The 26,811-nt window shown below is 55.2% G+C and overlaps 1 protein-coding gene across 3 annotated transcripts in view; it reads right to left on the bottom strand.

Annotated features, from left to right (window-relative positions):
* Positions 1 to 1,150: 1,150 nt before the first annotated feature.
* Positions 1,151 to 26,811, bottom strand: part of PXDN (peroxidasin) — a 65,608-nt gene continuing 39,947 nt past the window's right edge. For all 3 annotated transcript variants that reach the window (XM_067703821.1, XM_067703823.1, XM_067703822.1), the window contains 14 exons: positions 22,158 to 22,430; positions 20,939 to 21,055; positions 19,657 to 19,815; positions 18,813 to 18,925; positions 17,947 to 18,103; positions 15,243 to 15,351; positions 14,526 to 14,683; positions 11,982 to 13,485; positions 9,181 to 9,315; positions 8,666 to 8,874; positions 6,002 to 6,122; positions 5,695 to 5,827; positions 3,812 to 3,922; positions 1,151 to 3,263 (listed from right to left, as the gene is read on the bottom strand). In XM_067703821.1, coding sequence (XP_067559922.1) covers positions 3,144 to 3,263; positions 3,812 to 3,922; positions 5,695 to 5,827; positions 6,002 to 6,122; positions 8,666 to 8,874; positions 9,181 to 9,315; positions 11,982 to 13,485; positions 14,526 to 14,683; positions 15,243 to 15,351; positions 17,947 to 18,103; positions 18,813 to 18,925; positions 19,657 to 19,815; positions 20,939 to 21,055; positions 22,158 to 22,430 — 3,419 coding nt within the window. In that variant the 3' untranslated portion in view covers positions 1,151 to 3,143. The remainder of the gene's footprint in view (positions 3,264 to 3,811; positions 3,923 to 5,694; positions 5,828 to 6,001; positions 6,123 to 8,665; positions 8,875 to 9,180; positions 9,316 to 11,981; positions 13,486 to 14,525; positions 14,684 to 15,242; positions 15,352 to 17,946; positions 18,104 to 18,812; positions 18,926 to 19,656; positions 19,816 to 20,938; positions 21,056 to 22,157; positions 22,431 to 26,811) is intronic.

The following is a 26,811-nucleotide window of genomic DNA, read 5'->3' as shown; positions in this document are numbered from 1 at the left end:
GACCGAGGGGTGGAAAGCAGGTGAGCTGCAGGTGGGCCAGGCACCTTGGGCCCCAGCCTCTGGCAGAGGCGGCCTCCAGCCGAGTGCAATGGACTGTGGACCCTGGGTCCCCTGGGGAGGTGGTTGGGGCACCGTGCCTGCTGAGAATCTGGCCGAAGGGGGACTGCTCTCTCCCACCCCCTACCTCAGACTGACAGATGGTCCTTCCATGGGCCAGGGGGCCACCATCCATCCCAGGTGCGGTCAGCACGCCAGGGTGGCCGGCACACAGCACAGGTGCTGGTCTTGGGTCTTGGGGGAGGGAGAGGAAGTCCAGGCAGGCCCGTTTCCGGGTCCACAGCCTGGCCTCCACATCGTCCAGTCTTTCTATCAACCTGCGGCCCACACGCCCTTCTGCAGCCACTCTACCTGGGTACCTGCTTCCCGAGCTCCAGCTCACGGGGATCCTCGAGCACCCAACACTACGTGGAGAAGCTTATTCACGTGACACAAAAACGTACATAACACGACATCTGTCACTCGAAGAAAAGACAGCTGCTCGAGTCGTTCTGCGCAATCCCTCGCCTTCCCCTGTGACCAGGGCGAGCCCCCCAGGGCAGCGTCGGCGGACGGGCTCAGCATTGCCTGCAGTGAGGCAGGATCGCGAAAGTTCAAGTGTCTCATCACAAAGTTTGAACTGATTTGGCAAATTCAAAAACTTCAGTACTGGATGTTTCCCTTTCAGTTTTCTTCCTGTGGTAACTCCCTAACGAGCCACGATTTTTCCAGCTCCTGCAAAGACACGCTCACATCCCTCCAGGTCCCTTCAGGACGGCATCCTCTCTCCTGCCTGGACCCAGGGCACCAGGGGCTGGAAAGCTGTCACACGGTCACATGTTTCTGGCCACAGAGCCAGAAACCTCGGGGGTGGGGTAGGGGCTGGAGGTTTCTCCTGGGAGCTCGCCCCCAACCTGCCCAAAATTCACAACACGGAGGTCAGCTCTGTCCACAGGACAGCATCCCAGCCACAGGGGAGGACAGCCTCCATTTAACTAATCCCCTTGTTTTTCTTCCTTTTCCACTTTTTTCTATGAATGGTGGTCCATGCAGAGACCCAGGGCTCCCCAGGGGACCCGCCTCTGGGATCAGCTCATGAAAAGAAGAACACCCATTGTCCGTTTGAAAATGTGGCCCATTTATTGGAACTGAAAGGCATCGTTACATAGTGCAAACGGCTCTTTGGTGACGGACTGATTACAATGAACAGAAGAAAGGCACTTGCTCCTGGCAAAGGGTTAGAAAAGTCAGGGAATATGTACACGCAGCTCCCCACGGGGCTGGAGGCGTGTCCAGGCCCCTCCCACCACCTCATCAAATGGCCGATTCTGCAGACGTTCCCACTGCAACCGCAACCGCAGAACTTCTCTGTGAATCACAGCCAGCCTCCCGTCGGGCTAGACAACGCCATGCCAGGCTGCCTGTCTAAACCCACCCTCTGCGTGAAACCAGATAAACCTCCCGGGCACCTTCAGACACCAAAACACTCCAGAAGGCGGGATTTTATACCTGAGCAACTTACACAGCCATCAACTTTCAGACAAAGTTATCCGTTTTCTGCTTACAGAGACTGGTTCCAAGATTTGGTTATTTACTCAGTGTGAGTTATTAGTTCAGAAGAAGTCCCGTGCCTGTGAAACACTGGAGTTTTTACTGATCACTTAGTGATGTGTGAGGACAGACTTCAAGCCGACCGTGTGTAAGCTGCTGTCGAGTCCTCGGGCTGGAATGTTAGCAGGGCAGGCACTGGGGTCTCCTGTGGCCGGGAAGGAGGCCTGTGCTGGGCCGAAACCAGGCTTTCAAACTGCCCACTACCTGCTGGATGCTGGCGGGAGCCCTGCCTCCCTTCCCCCACCCCGTGATGAGCTCCACACGGGCCACAGGCTTTGGCCCCTCGGACCGAGACGGCCAGGGTCCTCGAGGGTCTCCTGTGGGAAGGGCAGGTGGGCGCTGTATCCGCGCCCAGCACAGGACCCGGTTCGCTGTGGACACTCAGGTCTGCGGAACTGAGCAGGACGTCCAGGGACATGTTTCTCAGAACACAGACCACTTTGTATTTGGAACAAGACGGGAGGTTTTGGTCAGTTAAAAAGACGGAGACCATGAGGTATGGAAGTTGCTTTTCACTGAATCCTACGAGAACTTTTGCAGAGTGGAAATGGTTTTTCTGATGTATCTAAAACTAAAGCATGGGCGAAATTTCATCAAACAACACACGCTGTGAAAACAGAAATGAGGTATAGGGATTGGTCGTTTTTCTTCAATGCACTCACACAACCTGAAGTTAGAAAGGTCCCAACATTCGAACTCCTCCCGTTGGAAGAAGAATCTAGAGCACTGTGGCCCTCCTGTGGGCTCTGGTGGGACAGAGCACGCGCTGGCCACAGCTAACGCTGGCCGCGCAGGTCAGTAGGTACCGTGGCGTGGAGCGGAGGGTTTTCACATCTGGTCCACACCAGCCAGCGTGCGTGCAAGTTACAGGTGAACGCAGACCTGTTCTAAACGCGGCTGAAAAACCTTCCAATCCCGGGCGAAGGAGTCGGGAGCCGCAGGACGGGCTGCTGCTCCAGGCGGTGGGGTCATCCGCCCTGTGGGTCCAGGTGATGCCCTGGGAGCTGCCGAGGGCCGGGGCTGGGGGGATGTGCTCACTGCCCAGACCAGTCACCCAACACGCTCCGCAGACACTGCTCTGTGTGCCAGAGACTGAGTTTCTTTCCAATCCCGTGTCCCTCCTCTGGCGGCTCCACTCTGCAAGCTCCTGGTACCAGAACCAGGCGGGACTAACTTTCAGTTGAGAAGAAACGGTGACATTAGGTGAAATCAAGTTAGGAGCCTCAATGGTTTAATCGTGCAATTTAATAGTAGCACCAATTTTTCATTTAGAAAAAATTAAATAAAAACCTGAGAAGTCTAACATGAAGTTAGGACACGTGTCTGCTCCGTGGTCTGTTGGCGAGCACTCCGGCCTGAGCCCCCTGGGCGAGTTCCGACACGGCTCCGTGCCGTGGCCCCGAGACGTCCCGGCCTCGCTGTGCCCTGTCCCCTGCACTGCCCGCTCCGGCCTCGCTCTCCAGGGGATGAGGGGGAAGCTCAGGGCTCAGAGGCACTCAGGGCTTCTTCCCCATGGAGTCTCCCGGGCAGACAGGACAGCAGGCCCCGCCGACCCTCACGGGTGCTGGACAATCGGCCGGCTGGCAAGTCTCCACGAAGCAGGTGACCTGCCCGTCCTGGAGGAGAGACGGCGCCCGAGCCCGTCAGTCCTGGGGACCCGGCCCCTGCATCTCACCCCACCCCCAGCTCTGACCTCCCACTGGGGACCCCGGGATTACGTCCCTGGGTGTCAACCAGGAGGAGGTCCGGCTAGAGAGGAGCTGGGAGGACAGGGCTCTGCCCAAACCTGACAACCACCAGGGACACTGGACGGACCCCTGCTCCTCCAGAGCCAGGGGACGAAGTCCCCTCCCCATGTGCACCGACCCGCCCGCCGTCCTCCCGTCCTGGCTCCCAGCCCCGCCCCAAAACTCCCGCCCAGCCTGGGCAGCGGCCAGGCCCCTCTCCCCTGCGGCCACCACTGCCCCCTCGGTCCACTTGCTCCAGGACCGAGAATAGTGTGGACAGCCCTGCGCTGACCAGGGGCGGTGATGTCCGTATCGACCTTCAGCAACGGCTCCGGGGGAAGAGCCCTGAGTTCTCAAGGGACGTGGGGGGGACCCCACAGCTGAGCTCCCTGACGGCCCTGCTGCCTGCCCGGGTCCCCCGCGGCATCCACACTCACGCGGCATTCACAGACGGTGCAGGGATCCCGTTTCCATGTGGTACCGTCCGCGCGCGAGCTGCCGTCTGCATCCACGCACTCGGTGCTGAGCCGAGACTCGAGTTTCTGTATCTGCGGCAAAGCAGAAGCGCTGGTCACCGGGACGCAGCGGGCAGCTTGGGTACCGCGCACCTGCTCCCTCACTTGAAACGATGCCTCACGACGAACGGGGACCGAGGTGAATGTCTAAAGCACTTTCCTGGAACCTCAGATTTACTCGTTAGGCAGCTGGTAGCTGTTTGTCCAAAAGCTCCATGACAACAGCCTGACCTCCGCCGTATCTGAGGCCAGAAGTGCACGGACTGTAAGTACGGCGAGTAGCCGGTAAAGAAGAGAAGAGAAACCTTAGAAAGAAGCAGAGAGAATGCCGACGCAGGACTGGGTGACAACAGCATTCTGCACCAGCTTCTCAAAGGAGCTCTGGGCTGTGACCGGCTGCTGACCCCGACGCACACCGGCCCCAGCTTGGGGCCGCCCTCTTGCTGGGAGGGAGGCGCTGACAGGGTGGCGGGGGCTGGAAACGCTGGGGCCTCTGCACCGTGGAGGGTCCGGCAGCCCCGGCCCATTTCCCTCTGGGATACGTGAGAGGAAAGCAAACTTCCACCTCCTTTATTTAGCCCACCATCGTTCGGGTTTTCCGAGTCTCAACTGACTCATGAACGAGGTGTGGGATGGGCACCGCCAGGCGCGGGGTGGCCAGCCTCTCACCGCCCCGTCCTGCATCCCCGTCTGGTCAGCCTGACCCATGTGTGCAGAGCGACCAGGCCTCTCTGCTGCTCCCTGTGGACTCTCAGGGATCAGGGGTCAGCTGTCTGGCCCTGGACACTCATCCAAGGGTGCAGCCCCACCCTGGGCACGCTGTGTGTGGTCAGCTCAGGGTCTGCTTGGGTTTTCTGTCTCCAGCTCCAGGCAAAGGGCTTCTTGTCCGGGCCCTGAACCCAGCGGGAGGCCAGCTGGGGCAGGCCAGTCCTCCCCCTGCCCACCCCCCCAACCGTGGCGAGTCTGTTAGCACCTGAGGCTGTCAACTCTGTCCCCAGACCCCTAGGCAGGAGGAGAAGCTACAGGGCAAGCACAGAGCAGATGCAGGGCAGCCGGCGCACTTCTCCCTGGAAGATACAAACGTCTTCCAAGCCCGCGGACTGAGACCCCCAGAAGCAGGACGTGGCCTGCACCACAGATCCCCAACTCGCAGGCCTGTCTCTGGAATGTTCCACAGCATCAGAAGCCCTTCTCACTGGGACCCTCTGGAACCCTCTGCATGCATCCCATTAACCTGAGATCTCACTCTTCACTCCCACTTAGGTGACATCACACTGAGACCCCCGCGCAGACACGGCAGGGGCAGGGTGCGGAGGTCTGCAAACCCTGCAGACCCCCAGGGAAGAGCCCCAGAGTACAGATGTGCCGGTGCCCTTCCGGCGCCCAAGGGGACCCGACCTCCATCAAAACCTCCTGATCCCCCTGGGAGCAGAGGCTTAACAGTCATCCCTGAAGAGGAGGCTTTGGGCAGGACTTGAGGTTTGAATTCTGCATGGCCCTGACCCGGAGCCCCTCACAGCCAGTGTTCGGGGGGAACCCGCGCCCCTCACCCAACGCGCCAGTGGGCAGCCCACGGCCGAGGGTCCCCGGTCCCAGGAGGTCCAAGGGCAGCTCAATGCGGCCCAGCTGGAGCCAAGCCAGAAAGAAGGGCAGAGACAAAAGTGACCTCCCTGGAGGCTCCCAGGCCGAGGACCAGGGGTATGTGGGCAGCACCTTCCCTTCACCGTCACGGGAGAAACGCACACCGGGCCCAAGGGTGGAGAGGGGCCGGGCAGGCCGGGGAGGTGAGGATGGGGGCGCCCAACCTGCTTCCTGAGGTCCCTGATGGTCTTCTGCATCTCCAGGACAAACTCCCGGAAGTCGCTGGTCCCTGCTACTGGTGGGCGCTCAAAGGCGGTGGCCGAGGCGTTACTGGGCCTCGTCTCGGGCATCCCGGCTCTGCTTGGGAGAAGCAAGGGAGACTCAGGACACAGCCAAGGGTGTGCGGCTCCCAGGCCCGAGGGCGGGGCGCGTGGAGTGGCTGCATGGGTGCCCTTGAGGCACACCCCCCCCACACCCAAGGGCCAGCTGGCAGGGTGCACGGTCCCAGGTCCCGGCGGGGCTCGGCCGTACCTTGGCATCTTCCCAGGCCCCGCATCCGTGGCTGGCTCGTCCTCCCGGTAGCTGAATTCAAGGGACCGCCTGCCTCGGAAGTGGTAGGAAAACGCGTTGAACTGTCCCCGGGTTCTGCAGTCTGCGGGCAAAGCGCAGACACGTTAGGGTCTCGAGTCCCACGAAGGGGACGTTAAGAACAGCTCGGCAAGTATCACTGTCCTTCCTGCAGGACACGCGGGGCGCTGAGGTCGGCAGCGCTGGAGGCACTGTCCCCACTCCCCTTCCCCTCCCCACCCCAGGTGAGCGGCCTGGAGCCCCCCGACCCCCAGTGCTGCCCCCCGACGACACCCTCCTCCGGGTGGGGCATGCGCCTGCTGTGCTGCCCACACGGGAGTGGTTGGCACTGTTTCAGTAACTTCTACAGTGATCTCAGAAGTGTGTGCATGTGTGTGTCCTCCTCTCCGTGACTCATCAGTCCTCACAGAGAGGCTGAAATTCCTAACTTTGGTCAAGAGAAAAAGACACGCATCCTCCCAAGGGCAGTTTCTTAGGTTTCTCACGTGTGCAGGTTTCGTACTTGGATTAAACAAATACACAATTAAGAGATGAAGCTTAAGAAAGTTTGGGTTAAGTGAGTCTTTTTTTCGCGGTACGCGGGCCTCTCACTGCTGTGGCCTCTCCCGTTGTGGAGCACAGGCTCCGGACGCACAGGCTCAGCGGCCATGGCTCACGGGCCCAGCCGCTCTGCGGCATGTGGGATCCTCCCGGACCGGGGCACAAACCTGTGTCCCCTACATCGGCAGGCAGACTCTCAACCACTGCGCCACTGGGGAAGCCTGTAAGTGAGTCTTTTATAAATACTGAGGTGTCAATAACAGCTACCGACATTTGGTTCTGTCAAACCATAACTCTTTTTTTTCCCGCCACTTTTTAGATATGGCTTCTGGACTAAAATAAAAACAGATAAAGTTTATAGAGCATTCTTTAAGTTTTGTCAGCTGAGGGCTATGCCTGCTATTTCTAAGAGGAAAAGAATCCAGAAGAAAGGATGCTGGAAACTGTACCAAGTGCCTAAGCCTCTGACTGTCCAGCGGAAGCAAGAAAAGGCTCTGGAATGAGGCACAGACGACGGAGCCTGGATCCAAGACTCAGGCTCTCAGAGGACTTCGGGTTTCTGCAGCAAAAACCAGAAAACCTGTCTCTGTTCCTTTCTAAGCAGCTACAGGGAATCTATCTGGTAAAGTTATCAGAAAATGAAGATTCTGTATCTGAAAAGAAAGACTGGCTTTTTCCAATGATTTTCAAAGAGAACAACCGTCTGCAAACACAAGAATCAAATTCTCCGCCATGTGTGTGGAAAACTGTTGTGACCTTAATATACTAGTCAGAATATTTTTTTTAAAAAGCGAAAAAAAACCCACCAAGTTCCCAACAGCTATAAAAATGAGAAATTAATGCTTTGGAAACTTGGGCATGTAGCGAGCAAAATTTTAATATGTATGTGAATTCTCCTACAACGTTGCAAATCGTATTCATTATATATATATTTAACGTATTACGTATCCCATGTATTAGTTACGTACATCATACGTACGCACAGAGAGAAGCCACAGACACAGAATCACAGCAGACACACTGACTCACACACAGAACGTGCATCGACCCAGATTTCAACACTTACTAACGAAAATAACAGCTCATTAAAATTAACTACTAGCGAGAACCACCTGGCCAGGGCTATTCCTGCGGAAATAACGAGGTGCAAAAGAAAACCGGTTTCTGCACCTGGTGTCCATCGCCAGCCGAGGCGGAGGGCCGGGGGCCGGGGCTCTGGGCCCTCCTTGCCCACCTCACCCACAGGGGCTGTGTGGCCCGTGGTGTTGCCCCAGGCTCGGGGCCCCATTTCCTCACCACAAGAGTGGGGTTACCCAGAATGGGTCCTCAGTGTTCCCCCCATTGCAATGTTCCCTGGGTCTCTGATCACAGTTGGAATTAAACCGAAATTATGTTCAAATGAGAACGTGCGGTCGAGGTTAGCTACGACCCGACTCGGGAATGCTGCGTAGGAGCCGCCTGGACGGCGCATCCAGAAACAGCCGCGGCGGCAGGACAGGCACCGCCGCCTTCGCGGGCTCCCAGGTGCCTGGGTGAGGCCGCCGCGCAGCTGCCTGTCACACTCTCCACCTCCTCAGGAGGTGATTTATGGCACGTTTCTCTGCTTACACAAGCTCTTCTGGACACTGAGAACACACAGCACGCAGTTTTAAAATTAAATTTGATGTCTGGCAAGCTTTGCGATCTGTTTCTTGTTCATATTTTATCTGCGGGGACAGACAGGCAGGCTATGAAATGCAGACGTGTGATAGGTTTTAAAGAAAAGCTGGGAGCTAAGCTCATTAAAGTTTTGCTGTCTGTTTCTTTTACTTAGTAGTTCTCATTGCTAACTCCTATCTCCTGGCATTACAAATTCTTCAAAACCATGACTTTAATTATCCTCGGGTTCCACAGTACTGCTCGGTATGGACACTCCAGAATTTACGGACCCCTAGAGCCGCCTGTTTCGTTTGTGTTCTCACTGCTGTGCCGATTCCAGCCCGTGCGTTAGCAGGCACTAAGCTTCCACCCAAACTGTCGGTGAAGGAGGACGGACCCCGGTGAGCGGCAGGGCCCCGGGACGCCCACCTTCACAGCAGTCTTGCCACACGCGGAGGTCCAGCCGGGGGATCTCGTCACAGCTGCTGTACCCGTGGGGGAACTCGGCCACTCGGAACACATCCCTCTGCACACGCGTGATGTTGTCTGAATTGTCGCACACGATCCGGGCCAGCGACGTCTGCTTGATCTGCGTGAGCTGGGCGGGGGTGAAGACCCCCGGGTTCTCATACCACAACCTGCGTTCCCCAGAACGAGAGCAAAGCTCAGGGAAAACACGACACGGAAAAGCCCCAGGGGGCTGGTTAAAATATTCCCCACAGTCAGTTTCGCCAGTGATGAGACGTAAGTGGTTCAATTAGGTTATCACTTAAAAATGGACTCAAACGTTACTGTGAGCCACTCAGAAAACGAAGACCAAGAAATGTGCACTAACATCAGCAGGGGCAGCTCCTCTGATGGACCAGCACAGGCCACCTTCCAGAAACACTGCCGGCACACGGCCACCTACTGAATTACCTGGCGGCAGGTGCATCTGCATTTACCTGTCCCCGTCCCGTAAGCGCTTGAACTGTGTGCTCAGCAGACACATCAAGGTAGGCCCCAGGCGGCTGCCGGGGACCAGGTCCTCCACCATGAGGGCGGGAAACAGGTCGATGTTGAGCGGGGAGCCGTACAACCTACGAGACCAAGCAGAGCCTTCAATTCACTGAGCAAAGCCGTACCTGGTGAAGAGCACAGCAACCAGCGGAAAATAAAACCCTCGTGGCTTCTTTATCATTATTTGACGTTATTCAGGTCTTCACTTAGTAAAATCCACTTATTTCTTTAAAGCATCTATCCATTATGTTTTAAAGATGTGTTGCTATTTCCCGTTCATATACGCATGATAAAATACACACACGGATATATTTATCATACAAAGCTAGAGAAGCCAAGAACACACAAGGAAGGAAATTAAAACCACACCTTTCCTGCCTATTTAGAGACAACTTGACATTTACTGGAAACCCTTCCAGTGTTTTTGTCATTGATACACATGAAGAATAAGCTACACACACAGCTAAAGACACGTTTTCAAAACAATACTGGGATCCTGCCGTACACTGAAAACACACTTGCTGTGAAGCAGCTACTTATTAAGTGGGAATCGCACAAAAGACTAAGACAGCAAGGTCTAATGTTCAAGAACAAACTTTTTCATCAAATTCTTCCAATTCCTTAGAAATAAATGCTTCTAAGCAAAGAGCTGACAACTTCTCTAACATTGTTCTTATCTGATCTCTCCCGACACCCTGGGCGGACGATGATGGCTTCGTTTCAGCTGCCACCCAAAGCTCCACTGGGCCTTTTAAGTGCATCCTGTAACCGAGACGCCTTTTCCACCTGCTTGGACTAGGGGTGCGGACTGCGGACAGGGCCGTGCCGGGCCGTCCTCAGCGCTCCCCCTCTCAGGAGCAGGGTGAGCGCGAAGCTGCCGGAAGGGCATTCAGTCCGAGGACACGCCATCCTCACTCTCCCCAAGTTCAAGGACGTTCACACTGAACTTTATCCAAGTTCAAGGACGTTCACACTGAACTTTAGTTCAGATGGAAACACAGTCAGAAAGAGCCTTGCAAGTTTGGTTCTCCGCCTGCAGGGGCTTTTCCCAAAGGAGACACCCCGTTCCTGGGCAGGGCCCCCTTCCGTCTGCCCCCCACCCCTGGGGGACTGGCCACACAGGTGGGCCCCGCAGACCCCAGACCGAAGCAGGGCACCCTCCTGCTCACAGCCCCCCAGCACAGGCCACACTTCCCCCTCGCTGTGCACCCAGAAATGGACAGATCTGATCGGATGCCACTAACACAGGTGCAAGCACACGCTCCCTTAAGCCCCGTCTAAAAGCCTCTCTTCCCTGACAGCATCACTGTCCCACAGCTGGGACGCACTGTCCCGTGTCGTCACTCTGCCCGGGCACCTGTCTCATCCCCACTCAGTGAGTCAGGCCTGACGCAGAGGCGGGTAAGCGCGTGACTCTCCTGGGGGTGGATCACACTGACAGCCTCCCCAGGGTCCCCGGAACTCGAGGTTCAGGGCCCCCAGCCCCCAGCAGCGCTGAGCTGGAGAGCAGACGGCTTTGACAGACGCTGGGCAAAGGAAAGAAACACCGGGAAAGTGATCTCGTCAGTCTGGACAAGAACAACGGAGGATATTCAAGCATGAAGAACACAGACAGTCCACACACCCTAGCTGAGCAGCCCGTGCCACAAAGGTCCCTGTACCGGGGGAGCGTGCGTTTACGTACCGGGCAACCTGACACTGTTATGTAAACGAACACCGGAACATCTTCAACTGTAGAGCGTGACGCTCGCTTATTCACAACCTGCGATAAACTACGAGTAAAAGGCATTTTCTCCGGAAGGCGCAGGCCAGGCCCTGAAGAGGACACGCCTGAACCGCAGCGTCAAGCGTGTGACCGAAGCATCAGCGATTTACCTCCTAGTGAGCAGGAGCGTCCAGAAAATGACCCACGTGGGCCTTTACAGAAAAGCATTTTTCCTTTTCAAACATACTGTAAGTACACAGTGACCAGCGGGCTACAGGGGACCCTTGTGGGAAAACTCTAGTGAGTGGTTATTTCCATTAAAGACCCCCCCAGAGAGACTAGAACAATTAACGAGAAAAACAGGACTTAAGGAGCCAGGGCAGACTGGACACGAGAGGGGTGGGGGCGGGGGAGTCGTGAGGACCCTGTCTAAGCAGCGATCTGGACGCAGAGATCCTGGGGAGGAGGCAGCCGCTACAGGCAGGAAGCCCCGTCCCGCCAGACGCCGGCCCCTCGTGGCCTGACAGGGCCGGCCCTGGCCTCTGCGGGCCCACGGAGGAGGGGCTGCCCGGGGGTCTCCAGGGGCCCTGCCCCACGCGCTGGGCGTCCTCCACTTCCGTGCCCCCGGCCCAGTGAGCCCTCTCCCAGGAGCGGGGAGGCTGCTGCCTGTGACGGACGGGGGTGCAGGGGACGGGCGACAGGCCCGGGTCTGGGGGACAGCAGGTTTAGGGAGAGGACTCCGGACAAAGCCTCATAGCTGGGGGCCCGCCCGTCCTGCGGCGCCAAGGGCTGGCGCTCCGGCTCCCAAGGCTGCAGCAGGGTCTCTTCCCCGAAGCGCCCGCGGGCCAGTCTCGTCCTGCCCGACGATCTCATCCCTCCACACCCCTCCCATCAGGCCCGCCGGACAGGGCCCCTCATCTCTGAAGTCAAGCCTCAACCTGCCCCCTCCCCGTCTCCACGTGCCCCCCACCCCCGAGGCTGCACAGACAGAGACTCAAATCCAGGGGCCACGACCCCCTTGGGCTGTCCCCCCACACCCACCGTTGCAGCTTCTCCCGGATCTCGGGGCTCCTGATCTCGTTCTTCAGGTCCTCGAAGGTGTGGGCGGCCGACAGGTTGCAGTAGACGCGGTAGTCGTGGTAGGGCGGGATGCCGTGGTCGCGGCCGCGCTGGATGTTGATGGCGGCCAGGTCCAGCGCTACCGTGTGCGCCATGGAGAAGAGGCGCTCGGTGAGCTCCGTGTTGAGCAGCTGGGACGGCACGCGCATCTTGCCCGGCACGCCGAACAGGCCGCGGAGCAGCGGGTCGATGCCGCCCTCGTTCACGATGCGGAACGGGGAGAAGAAGGCCTTGTGCAGCGGCACATGGCCGTGCGCCACGGGCTGGAAGTTCTCGTCCAGCCGCTGTAGCAGCGGGTTGACCAGCGTGTGCCCGAACCGGAAGGCGGCCGTGGCGAAGGCGTTGGAGATGCCGGCGTTGGCGCCCGGATCGTAACCACGGTACTCGCCCAGCATCTTCATGCCCACCTCGCCCAGCACCTTGGGCAGCCAGTGCCGGTAGGTGATGTGCTGCACCTGCGCCCCTACCACCTTGCGGGCCTCGTGGTAGACGGTGTCGCCGTCCCAGTGCGGGTTCAGCGCCAGCAGCTCGGCGGCCACGCGGTTGTGCTCGCGGAACCACAGCGTATGCATGCTGGTCAGGCCGAGCTGCTCGTTGGCGCGGTGGTCGCCAGCCAGGAAGCAGGGGATGGGGCTCTCGTTCTCGTCGCGCATGCACTCGGTGGGCGGCCCGGCCGCAAAGGGCAGCAGCGGCTTGCCCGAGCGCTGCACGATGCCCTGGCGCAGCAGGCCCCGCTGGCTGGCCAGGTCGCGGATGGCGCGGGCCTCGTGCTCGGAGCTGCCGTAGACGTTGGAGGCGTCGATGTACGAGGTGAGCTGGTTGATCTGCTCGCGGGGGTACACGGAGTTCATGAGCAGCGACGTCATGCCGCTGCCGCACACCGGGCTGGAGCGCACGAAGAACATGCAGCGCGCCCCGCTGCGCGCTCGCGGGTCATCGGGGGGGATGGCCACCGAGAAGCAGGGCGGGTCGCTGCTACACGTGGAGCTGCAGTGCTGCCCGTCGGAGAAGCGGGCCTGGCTCAGGGCCACCACCGTGGAGTCCAGGTCGTGGTCCAGGAACTGGCCCCACTGCATGAGCATGTGGGTGAACTGCTCGTCCGGGGTGATGGCCTCGGTGCCGATGAGGGCCGTGGACACCAGGCGGGGCATGGGCAGCGGGTGCCCGTGGTAGTGCCGGCCCGGGTCGATACCACGGGGCGTGTTGAAGCCGTTCTCGTACACGGCCTTGAGCAGGCGCTCGAAGGCGGTCAGCGAGGCGCCCCACATCGGGTGCTGCAGGTTGTTGCAGGTGCCGTCATGCGTCCGGTACTTCTGGTGGAAGCACATGTCCGAGCAGTTGTTGACACGCCTGTGGGCCGTGCAGCCCGACAGGTTGGCGATCAGGCTCAGGTACTGCGGGGACACGAGGTCGTTGTAGTGGTAACCTGGACAGAAGGTGGAGACACACCTCAGCAGCCCGGGCACCAGGCGGGCACGAGCGCTGGCCCGGGGCCCCTGCCAGCTGGGCCTACCGGACCGAACAGCAGTGCCGGGACCCGGGAGAGAACAAGCAGGGAGGTGAGGAAGCTCCCGCAGGGAAGTCTGGGAAGGACCTGGCGCACCAGCTCCCGCTCCAAGCTCTCCCAGACCGGCGCCTGGGGCTCCACACGCAGGGCCCACGCTCCCCACACGGCCGCGGGGTGGTCACCACGCATCTCGCGTCTCCCTTCGGGACCGACGCCCGTGTACGTTTAAAGAAGACAGGTGGCAGCTCCCCTCTGCAGAGGACAGCGTCCTAAGTACCCACATAGAGAAGCAGTAAAGAGATGGAGGTGACATTTCCCAGGCTGGGGGAGCAGCAGTCAGACACACAAGCGCTGGAGGCCTGCACGAGAGAGGAGCTTTGCAGGGATAGGACACTGGGCTGCCATCGCCATCTGGCGTCGGGCTCAGACCCGACAGCCTGGCATCTCCCGCCTCCCCAGAGAGAAGGGCGAGGCTGGCACGCCTGCTCTGTCACAGCCGCCCTGAGAAGTCCTGAACGGCTGAAGGGTCAGCAAGGAAAACGCTTCCTCCTAAACACTGTCTGGGCGCTAATCCCCCTCCGGCCCTGCAGAGGCTCGGGCGGGGCCCTGCAGCGGGCAGAGGAGCGGGGGGCTTCACCCTCGCCGTCTGCGCGGCACCTGCTGGGGCTCCATCAGCGTCCTCTCTAACAGCCCCAACCTGGACCCACGGCCTCCGAGGGGCGCTCCTTGGTCCAGAGGCCCCGATGGTCAGAGCCCGGGGGCCAGGACAGCACGACCACCCGTGCTGAGCACATGTCAGGTCACTGCTGGGTCTCCCATCAGACCTGGGGAGCCACAGGACTGTCCCAGCTCAAGGCAACCCGCACGTGACCGCGATCATCACAGACCCCGGGCCCGACAGGCTGGACGTCGTCATGGGGAAGGGATCTGCGGGGTGTGGACCCCGCCCGGGTACTGACTCGTTCCGTTCAGGTCCACCATCAGGCCGTGCTGCACGTGCTCCTGAATCAGCTGCAGCGCCCGCTCGAATATCTCCCCGGCCCGGGCCTGCTCCACAGTGTAGGGGTCCCGTGGGTACCGGAACAAGGCCAGCAGGTCGTTCGGGGAACGGGGCCGGCTAGCGGGTGTTCGGGAAGAAAAGGGAAGAACGGAACAGATGACTGAGAACAAAGGTCACTCGCGCCCAAAGGAGAACTATCGCTCTTAAATATTTCTGTGGCTACGTTTCTACAGACACAAGGTATCGTACCTTACTCATCCCAAGCGGAAGGCAACAAAACAAACGAACAAAACCAAAAGACACTAAAAACAAATAATTAATTACGTCAGTAGAAAAAAACACCAATATACTATTTCAGCTCAAATGCAGAAAAAACACGCTAGAATTGCCAAGATGAACAAATGCACGAAGGGCTTAGGAAATGCTTTGTTTTTGCCAAGTCACTGAGTAACAAGCCAAAATAATGAGTCAAAAAATGGTTTAAATGTTCTATTTGTGAATCATAGTTCAGTTTCTACTTGGAAAGGAGCATCTTTCTGTTATCTTAACCCCCAGCAAAGTTAACACCAACACTGTTTATTGATTTTCAAATTAAAACCGTGTTTTGTTCCCATCAAACCGGTGAAAACTGCGTCCGAGAATCACCCTCTGAAGCCCCGCCCGCCTCTGCAAATACCTGTCAAACAAGTGCGTCCGCGTGGAGTTTATGGCTCTGTCCACCGTCGCGATTGCTTCAACAATGGATGAGGCTACAAATGGGTCCCCGTTCCTACTGACATCGGGAACTAGGAAATGCGAGGTCGCAAGTCACCGGAAAACGTGCACACAAGTGAGTCAGAGAATAATGTCTAGACTCTATGTCACTCAGACTGAGGCATGCTTTTCTCCAATGTTATTTCTACTTTTCACACCAAACCTTAAGTTATGTCATCACAAATTCTACGAGAAGCTGTATGGAAGTTGCAGACGCTTAATTTTTTAAATCATGGGATACGCCATAAAAGGACAAGGTAGTTGTAACTTAAAACACTGAAGTTCTTCTACCAAAGCATCGCCCAACAGTGGAGGCGCTGACTCAGGCCCACCCGCCAGAGCAGCTGCCCTGCTGGGCGGAGAGTGTGGTGCTTCAATTTCCGGTGGATTCTACGTTCCTCCCATCAAAGGTCAACCTGCCTGGGTGCTGGATCTCTGCCCGCCCACCCTCCCGAGACTCTGCTCTCGCTTCACCCTATGCCCCAAAGGAAGGATCAGACATTCTTACACCCAGCATGTGTGCGTGTGGGCACGCACACACACACACATGACCACATGTGCACACGCATACGTGACCATATATGCACACACGTAACTATACATGCGTGCACGTATGTTCACGCACACTCAGGCACACTCGGATACACCTGACACCTCTGAAGCTACGGCTCCCTTTCTACTTTCCTCTTTTCATTCCTTTTTCACTTCATATTGACATTTTTCTAGCGTTTAGAGTTTGCTAAATAAAATAACCTTGTTCCAACCAATCTTTATCTTTATTTTCCAAAATGTCTCATGCCAGGTCACCAACAGCAGGTATTTTAATAAACGGTATCCTTTACCGTCAAAATACTCGACCTTCTAGAAAACCTGACACGGCTGATAATGTCCTCACTGAAATGTTGCCTTCACTTGGTTCTGGGATACACACCCCTCCCTCCTGGAATACATCCCCCTCCAGACTGGGACATAGGCCCTCCTGACACCGATCTCAAACAGAGCCCCAATTTACTAATTTTTAGAAGCTAGTATTTTTATGTCATGTGTTAGACAAATGGACAGAACAATCTTACATAATTGTATTACCCTAATATTTCATTACTATCAGTGATTTGAACTGACTTTGCTTTTCTTCAAGCGATGGTCACAGAAAAACCATCCCAAACCACTTCTTTATACGCCTTAGAGAAGGGTAACGGAAATCCACTAAAACGTTCAGGGGGGTTATTTTGGGGGAGTGGGATTGTGGGTGGGAGATTATTTTGAAACTTCACGTGTAACTAATTCATGTTAAAGTAACATTATTTTTCAAGTATAAAAATAAACATTAATGGAAAAAAACACTGTTTCTAAGTCAGGAGATTCACCGATTTAATTTATAATCACTTCACGCGCTCATATAATGGGAAAATAAGGTCATTTAACATTTCCCCCCTCAAAAAAAAAGGTTTCCAGTTTCGCCTTTACTGCTGTCTGCAGGTGCCCACAGGTTCCAGGCACCGTGCAGGGAGTGTGGAGTATGGGCTGTGAGGTGTCGGCATATAAATTAACCACACCCAGGCAGGTCTGAGGCTCACCAGTCCTCGGGGAAGGCAGATTAGGTGATTAAAGTGGAAAAGGCAAAAACGCACATGCAGGTGGAGGATGTTTCCTGCGGGAGGAACTGGGGGATCGTCCAGAGGAGGGGCCTGGGTGTGGAGGCTCTGTTACCTGAGAACTCAGGCTTTCTGTGCCGGGGGGCGGCAGGTGGAAGCGGGGCACAGAGAGAGCTGGAGACAAAGTGCAGGTTTGGGTCGAACTGTAAGACTTTATGCAGGGACTTCCCTGGTGGAGCGGTGGTTAAAAGACTCCACACTCCCAATGCAGGGGGCCCGGGTTCAATCCCTCGTCAGGGAACTAGATCCCACACGCACGCTGCAACTGAGAGTTCGCGTGCCGCAACTAAGGAGCGCGCGAGCTGCAACTAAGACCCAGCGCAACCAAATAAATAAATAAATATTTTTTTAAAAAGACTTTATGCCAAGCTACAGGCTGTGCATTTTACCCTGTTGGCCCAGAACACGTGGAGTGTCGGAAAGGTGGAGGTGACACCTGGATGGACCAGGTGGTGGGGCCGGAGGGGATGCCCTGGGTGAGCTCTGCAGGCCGGCACAGAGCCGGGGTCCACCTGGCTCTAGGGCCACCAACCAGTCCAGGGAAGGGAACGGTCCTCGATTATCTGGGGGTTTAAAATGAAGACTTAATACACGCCAGGACCGCACAAGGCCACACACACCCAGAACAGAGAGGAAACAGAGTGAAGGGGCCGGGATTCTTTCACAGCAGTGACTACGTCTGTGCTTTGCCACATGGTGACTGTAAATGACATGCTGTAGAATTTGAGGGGGGTTGGGTGACCACTAAACCAACCAGGAAACCCAGAGCGAGGCAAGATCGCCAAGGGCACGACCACATCGGCCTGCAGCGCCTACAGCAGCAGGAGGAAGGACGGCTGTGCCTCTCTGGACCCCGCCCACCTCCCTGCAAGGTTGGGCTGTGCTGTCTTCAGATAACGCCCAAACCCCCAGGCTCCCTGCTCTCCTCGGTCGCCTCCGACCGCGCGGGGAGCGTCAGTGCTGCGGGCTCACCGTGCACGCTGAGCACCGTGCTGACCGCCGCCTGCCCGATCGTGTTCCGGGCCGAGCACTCGTAGCGGCCGGCGTCCGCAGGCCCCACGTCGTGGATGGTCAGGAAGCCCTCGGGGCTAATGTGAAACTTCCCGCTTTCTGTCACCTGGACCCCATCCTGCAGCAAGATAAATGGAAGAAACGGTGGGGTCAGACTGCGGAGCACAGGCATCTACCCTGGAGAGGAGCACCACCTGCCAGGACCTCGCTCATGGGCCCATCACGGTGGCTGTGCTGAGACCCGCCGACGCTGGAAGGAGCTCGCCCGACGCCAATTCAAGGGCATGAACTTCTCCCACCTGCTCGCAAAGGACCCAGAAGAACTTAAGACCTCACTCTGGGACGTCCCTGGATCTCTGGGGTGCGCGTGCCGGGGCGTGGCCACAGACGGCAACCTTCCTGGGACGTGTACTGGGGTGGGTGGTGTGGGAGAAGCCAGGATGCCTGAGTCACACCCAGCGAGGCCGAGGCTGCAGGGCCCTGCGACCCTGCACTTCCCTCCCGGGGCGCCACTGCACGACCTCCAGTGCACGACCTCCAGGGACAAGTTCCATATTAAAACACTTGCTTGCAATGAAACACTGATACTCATTTCTTTACTGGGCTTAATAAGAACAACACAGAGAAATGAGACAACGGGAAACCTTCTCTAGTGATTACGGGACCAAGGATCTAACAAAAGGGTTTTCTTTGCTTTTGTCACCAAAAAGGACTCGTAAAGGAGCACGTCCAAAGTCTGTCTCGTTTTGTTTACACCACGGCTGCCTTCCAGCTACGGGGGGTCTGGAGAAGCCGCGGGCAGGGGAGCCACACGCCGCAGCCCTTACCTTGTTCCAGGTGATGGCGGGCTCAGGCTCCCCCTGAGAGCTGCACGGCAGCTGCACGCTGCTGCCCACCTCCACCGTCGTGTCACTGGGGATGCTGGTGAACACCGGGGTGACTGCAAGGCAAGGGGCATGGGCTGACACACGTGGAGAACCCGGGAGACTCCTGATTTGTTCCAAAAGCTTCAGGCGAGCAGAGCCCCGCCTTTGGTCCGGGCAGGCCCAGGGCACGGAGCGCTCCCGCTGCAGCTGCCGGAGCCAAGGAGCCGGACGGGACCGAGGGACGGTCCGGGCTGCCAGCCTCCACCTGCGCGGCAGCATCTGGTCTGTCCGCACGGCTCCGGTCTGCTTGGGGCGGCCTGGAGCTGCCAAGTCCAAGCCCCCCCCACCCCTCAAGAGCTGGTGACGGGAGGAAGCAGGGGACCGGCTGATGACCTCACCCACGGGCCGCCCACTGTCCTGCCTGCTCAGCACTGGAGCAGACCCAGGCCCCGACCCCCAGGGACCCTCTGCAGGCAGCCCCCCTCCACGCCCACCCTCCAGGCCATCACCCCTCCTGCTTTCCTCTCCCGGCTCTCCACAGGGACCCGGGGCCAGTAGGAGGCAGAACCTCGCGTCCAGGAGGACATGGGGGCCTGTTCCCGGGTCAGCCGGTGCTGCTGGGTCCGGGGCCACCTTGCTCACCCCCAGGGAAGGCAGAGATGACACAGTGACATAACGTGACCCGTGTCCCACATGCGGCACTGTCCTCACTGCCGACATGGGAGTGACAGGCTACGACGACAGCCTCGGGATGCGCATCTGGGGGACAGTCCGTCGCAGGGAGGGGTGCGGGACCACTGCCTACCTCGGGCCTGGACTGTCAGGTGCGCGGTGACACTCTGGGAGCCGATGATGTTGACGGCCTGGCACTCGTACTGGCCCTGGTCGTGCAGGGCGACGCCCGAGATCCGAAGGGTCCCTGACGACAGGACCAGGTGCCGTCTGTCCACCGACAGCTGGCTCCCTGCAAGGTGGGGAGGCACTCTCAGTGACAGGGATACACGGACACAAGCCTGGCCTTAGAGGTGGGAGACGGGAGCCTCAGGGTCAGGCAGAACCCTCGCTGAGGGACAAAGGGGTCGCAGAGCTCGTCTTCCCCAGATCTGGCCTGGAGTCACCGTCCCGGCCTTTGTCACACACCTGTGCGTGTGCGACAGTTCAGGGACAAATAGCACACAGACCCGGCCCCCCCAAGACTCTCCAGAGAAGGAGCAAGGGGCAGGGACCAGGGGGTCGAGGGCTAAGTAAGCAAGAGCCGGGGTGGTGTGCAGACTCGGAGACAGGGGGAGGCCGGTCCCAGGCTGGGCACAGAGGGGTGGGGGTGGAAAGGGGACGAGGGATGGGAAGGCGTCGCGGGCTGGGAAGGGGATGGGCTGGTGCTGCTTGAAGACAAGCAGCTCCCCAAGTAGGAATGAGCCTCTCCTCCCGAAAACATGGAGCTCTCCTCTCGTCCAGGTTGCTCCCAGGATCCCTCGCAATGGCCCCTCAGGGGCGGAAGGGATGGTAGTGCCCTTTGGTCCAGCGCTAGTCACCCCCTCGAGTCCAGAGCAGACCCTGATGGTCCACCAACGTGGGCACCTGCCTCTCCGCAGCCTTCCCGGCCAGGCTGCTGTCACGCCCCTGGGGTGACGGGCTGGGCCTTCCCCACATTGTGCGCCCAGCAGCTTCCCAGCTAGAGAAATCGGCTGGGGTCCCACCCAAGGAGTTAACGTGGTCAAGTCACAACACCTCTTGGGGAGCAGCAAGAGAACTCTGGGAATTCAAGTGAGAAAGTCATATATACGGCACATGTGTTCTACCACCGGTTTCTAGAAGGTTCTATCTGCACATCAGTAAATCTGCTCCAGAGGCTAATTCGGTGCACACTGAAGGCGGGACCCAGACTACTCGGGAGGAGATGGGCCCGACATCCAGGCCCTCGGTGCGGACAGGTCTCCTGTCCTGTGTGTGCGGGGGTGGCCCGTGACCCGACGTGCCCGCAGCTCTGGGTCACGTCGGGTTCAGCCAGCGCCGGCCTGCCCGGGGGGTCCGAGTCCCAGGAAGGGAAGGACAGAGGGAGTGGGTCACCGTCCTGCCCGACACCTCACCTCCTTTCGTCCAGGCAATGACCGGCTGTGGGTAGCCCTTCGCCTCGCAGTGGAACTCAACTGTCTGACCCTCGATGACAGCTCTGTCCTGGGGCGTCACGGTGAACTGAGGAAGCGCTTCCGGAGGGAAAGACGTTGGAAACGCAACATTTAGGAGACAGCTTTGGGTGAAAACGCCATTTTGAAGGCACACCGCCCGCCCTCCAAGAGTCCCACCAGGACCCCGACTGTGGGTGCAGCACCCCGAGCAGAGGAAGATGCCGGAAAGTGGAAAGGAAGAAACCAAACGCTGGGCGCTTCTCAGCGTCACACTGACAAGCGTGCAGAAGACTCTTAATCTAACAGCACTGAGGCTACAACACAGAACACAGGTAACGACCCCCTTCAGCTCCTGGAAGGGGCCTGACCTGAAGGGATTCACCTCACTCCTCAACCTAAACTAGTATTTGCAAATGGTATAAAATGTCATCTAGTGCAACTGTGCATAGTGACAGGAGTTACTTTATTATTACTGGGTGAAAAAAAATTACAGAATAATATATGCAATATAATTCCATTTTTATAAAAGCAACCACCACAATCAAAAAAGGTAAAAACCAGTGACACGACTGCTTGGTCACAGGTGCAAAGAAAGGGCCAGAGGACGGATTAAGGACCAACTTTTAGTGACGTGGCTTCCACTGGGGACAGAGGAAGCGGGGTGGGGGACAAAGGAAGCCGGTGGGGACAGAGGAGAAGGAAAGAACTCATTCTCTGCATTTCACACTTCTGTGTTGTCCCAGCGCTTCTTAACCAAAGTCCCACTGGGCAATTTATTTGAAAACTAATAAACTCATTACAGAGTCAATTAAGGAATTTGGAAACACACAGCATTAAGTCTTAAAACTATACATATTCTCAGACCCTATGTCCAAAATTGACCCTAAGGAAATTCCAAGACGTGTGTAAGACATACTGATTCCGTACACGCAGGCCTTGGTGAATTGGCATGTGTGCCCACATTCGTGTGGGGAACACAGCAGAAAACTAAAGCTCTGACCCCCTAAAGCCTGCACTTGGAAAATAAACATATCACCAAGTCCCACCGAAGGTCAGATGTGATGGGAGAGGATGAAGCAGGACCCGGGGCTGGAAGACCAGGCGGAGCCCGCGGAGGGGCTGGCTTGAGGGCAAGCCAGGGAGGCTGGGGGAGCCGGGGCCTCTGCGTGGACGCTCTCACCTTGGACGATGATGAAAGCCGTGGCGTGGATGCTGTCCACGGTGTTGGAGGCGAAGCAGGTGTACTCGCCACTGTCCTCCCGTTCCACGTTCTGGATGTAGAGGCCGCCGGACGGCGTGATGCTCACCCGCGGGTCAGCGGGCAGGGGGGTCCGGTCGCCTCTGGTCCAGGTGATCCTCGGCGGGGGGTGGCCCGTGGCGCTGCACTCCAGGGTCACACTTTCCCCCACCAGCACCTCCGTGTTCTGGGGTTGGATTACAAAAGCGGGGCGAGCTGTCACAGGAAACACAGATTCAGAGTTAAAATCCTCCAGTTTAGCAAATGCTTTTGCTTGGCGTTTCTATTTTCATGCTACTCATTCTAGCTGTTAAAGTCTAAAATAAGTAAAACAGAAACAATACAATTGCACACTTTGTCTCCTTTCTTCTTTCAAGAAATGTGCAGACGCAACGAGGGTCGTGGCCTCAGGTCAAACCACCATCAGCAGCCCTGACGGACTGATTCCTTCTTCAGACGTGGACCAAACTCTGCAGAAGTCTTACTTCTTTTAAATTCTAAACGTATATGCCAGTCTTTTCAGTAAACCTTGCTAGTGGTTCTTACTGGTTATAGACATTGTTTTCAAAGGGCATTTAGAACATATAGAAATAACAAATTTCCCTCATAGAAAGAAAAATACAAATTAATACTCTAGAGAGATGGTTATAATGATGATTACAATGAGATGATGTTTCAACTCTAAATCCAGAAAAAAACCCCACACACTTATTACTGAGCTTGTGTGTCGAGCACGTGAAGAAACAGAACCCTCACACGGGGGTAGCACAAGTTGCCACGGTCCACCTGGACAGAAACATGGCCACATACATCAAAACTAAAAATGCCTTCACCCTTTTACGCAGAAATTACTCTGCTAGGAATGTACCCCACAGATACCTGGTTGGCCAAAAAGTTCGTTCGGGTCTTTCCATGTTACAGAAAAACCCAAACGAAATTTTTGGCCAACCCAATACTTTTTACTGGCTTGTAAAACAATATATGTACAAAAAGGGGTTTTTATTACTGCGTTGTTTCTTCAGGCTGACATCCTGATCCACGATTTTCCAACCCAAAAATAAAATATTTTTTCATAACTTCTTTCCTTGGTCTCTCTAGCACGAGGCTACTCACAATCTCCATTATTCCGCTTACTGTGAACATCCGCTCAGTTTGCTACAGGATTTTATATACTGATTGGGTGGGGCATTGTCCAAGATTCCGTGACAGTTCAAGTCAGTAAATGGATTACGTACCATGTGGCCCTTCTGAAAAAAAATCCCCAAATTTCCACATTTCAAACCACCTCTGGCCCAAAGGGTTTTGGATAAAGAGAGGAGACCCGTGACATGTACCCCAAAGGGAACGGGTTACACAGATGTTTTGTCTGGATAATGGGATTCCGCCACCACCCATAAAAAGGGCAAGAGTAAGGAAGTCCTTCATATGTTGAAATGAAAGGTCTCTAACATCCAGTAAGTAAGAAGTAGCCCTGGCCTTGCAGGCACTGGCAGTATTTTCTAGAAGGAGGTGGGATGGAGGTGGGAATTACGTGGACCAGGGAAGGAGACAGGAAAGAGACTTCTCTACATCTGTTCTCGTTTGTTTATTTTTTATTTTTAAACTACTTTATTTTTTTCTTCCAGTTTTATTAAGATATAATTGACACACAGCACTGTATACGTTTAAGGTGTACAGCATAATGATTTGACCTACATCAGTGGTTTGAATTACAGTAATTACCAAAAGAAGTTTAGTGAATATCCATGACCTCCTACAGATACAAAATAAAAGAAAAAGGAAAAATATTTCTTCCTCGTGAGGAGAGCTCTTCGGATACTTTTGCTGATTTTTAAACCCCACTTATCACACATCTAAGTAACAGTGGATCACAGAAAACACAGAAGTGACATTTAATGTTAGCATTTCCAGAGGATGGCAAACTGGAGATGTGGAGCCACGTACAGGGACAAGAACCAAAGGCGAAGCCCATCGTGAGGCATTGGCACGGCCCTGCAATTGTACATGTGGCTTGTAGGACCCTTAGGAGATAGAAAGATGAGGACACCCCAGGATGAGAGCCAGACAGAAAACTCTAGGACGGGTCCCCAAAATGCTCCACCATCAGTACGAGAAAGAGAAAGTCAGCTCCTACCCCCCAGCCCCCCGCAGGGACCTCTGCTGAGTAGAAGGGAGAAATAAACCTCATGTCAGCCCTTATCAACCCAAAGTGGGCCGTCATATAGGCCTGCTGTCTACTTCACACTACATTAGGCAGAAGGAAAGTGACCTCAGTGGAAGAGCTGAGATGCAGGAAGAAATAAAAAGAACTGGAAGTGATAACTACACGGTACAGCTAGACAAACATTAACAGTACAACATAACAACCTTTTATACATTAAAAAACAGAACTCAGCCTAGAAACTAAGGTGGGTAGTTATATTTGAGACAAACGTAAAGACAGTAACTGTAAACGTTGATAATTTAAGAATGCATTTGAAATTTCTCTAGAATAACCACTTACAGAAAAGAAATAAGGTATATAACTTCCAAACTAGAAGTAGGAAATAGAAGATGAAAAAAAATATTTCAAAACAAGGCAAGAAACATAGAAAAGGTTGGATAAATTGTCCAAAATAAGAGGTAGCATTCATAAATCTAAATTGCTAACCACAATAAATGTATATGGACTCGTTTTTAAAGTCAGTGTGAGTTTTTTAAACAAACTCTAGCTCTATGCTGTTTACAACAAACGCCCAAAATATACTAATATAGAAAAAGGTTCAGAAATAGAGTCACAGGGCTTCCCTGGTGACGCAGTGGTTGAGAATCTGCCTGCCAATGCAGGGGACACGGGTTCGAGCCCTGGTCTGGGAAGATCCCACATGACGCGGAGCAACTGGGCCCGTGAGCCACAACTACTGAGCCTGTGCATCTGGAGCCTGTGCTCCGCAACAAGAGAGGCCGCGATAGTGAGAGGCCCGTGCACTGTGATGAAGAGTGACCCCCACTTGCCACAACCAGAGAAAGCCCTCGCACAGAAACGAAGACCCAACACAGCCATAAATAAATAAATAAATAATAATAATAATTAAAAAAACCAAAAACCTGTAGGTTATAAAAAAAAAAGAAAGAAATAGAGTCGCAGATATAAAAAACAAACTTGTGGTTACCAAGGGGGAAGGGAGGGGGAGGGATACATTAGGACATTGGGACTGACATATACACACTACTATATATAAAACAGATAACTAATAAGAACCTGCTGTACAGCACAGGAAACTCTTTTCAATACTCTGTAATGACCTATATGGGAAAAAAAATCTAAAAAAGAGTGGATGTATGTATAGGTATAACTGATTCACTTTGCTGTACACCTGAAACTACTACATTGTAAATCGACTATACTCCAGTAAAAATGTAAAAAAAACGTAAAAAAGAAAGGTTCAGAGCAAAATGACGCGAAAAGTATAGTTGACAAACACTAATCAAAAGAAAGTGGGTTGCATCCATATAAAATCAAACTAACCTTAAGGCAAAAAGCATTAATAATCAAAAGTTTAGTTCATGAGGAAGATTAAAAACTGCAAACTTATATGCCCCTAATAATAGCTTCAAAACAGACAGAGTACATTTAGCCCTTTGTGACTCATGGAGACTTACAAATGGGTCCATTATCATTACCTACGTCACGGTGTTGGCAAACCTCTGTAAAGGGCCACAGAGCATATTTTTCGGGCTTTTCAGGCCATAAATCTTTGCATGTGATTATGTTCCAATAAAAGTTAATTAACAGACATTGAAATTTGAACTTCATATAATTATCATGTATTCTAAAATATTGCTCTTAAGTTGTTCACATAAAAATGTAAGACACTTTTTTTTTTTTTTGCGGTACGCGGGCTTCTCACTGTTGTGGCCTCTCCCGTTGCGGAGCACAGGCTCCGGACGCGCAGGCTCAGCGGCCATGGCTCACGGGCCCAGCCGCTCCGCAGCATGTGGGATCTTCCCGGACCGGGGCACGAACCCGTGTCCCCTGCATCGGCAGGCGGACCCTCAACCACTGCGCCACCAGGGAAGCCCAAGACACATTTTTACTTCAAAGATCTTGGAAAAACAGGCAGTGGTCCAGGTTTGGCAGCCCCGAGTCTAGGCTGGCAGGCTGCCACTGGCTGACCCACTCACTCTGCAGTGACATTCCAGTCACGGACTGTGGGAGACCCTCCCTGTGCATTTTGGGGAGCAGTGCCAACATGCACAGACTAGTGCAGTAAAGAAGGCTCTCGTGCCCGAGAGAGAAACAAAAATTCAGATCAAAAGGGGTTAGACTTGGAACTCTCAGGCCACAGGGAGATTTTAATATTCCCAGCTAGGAATCAATTATTCCGCTAACACAGCAACTTTGCTAAGGAAATGCACTGTTTATGCTCTATTACTCCCTTTTGTCCTCTGACATATACCTACAGAACTGCACCACTCTGTTCAGTATTTCGTGGGTTTCCCTGTGCCTGACAAATGAAGCGCAAGCCCCTTCTGTGACCGGGAGCTCTAACTTATCTGTGGTAGGTTCACAGCCATGTGACTTTGCAAAGATGCTGGACGCCTTGTTCCACTCGGG

Source organism: Pseudorca crassidens, chromosome 14 (genome assembly GCF_039906515.1).
Source record: "Pseudorca crassidens isolate mPseCra1 chromosome 14, mPseCra1.hap1, whole genome shotgun sequence".
NCBI lineage: Eukaryota > Metazoa > Chordata > Mammalia > Artiodactyla > Delphinidae > Pseudorca > Pseudorca crassidens.
This window is presented reverse-complemented; position numbering and strand designations above follow the sequence as displayed.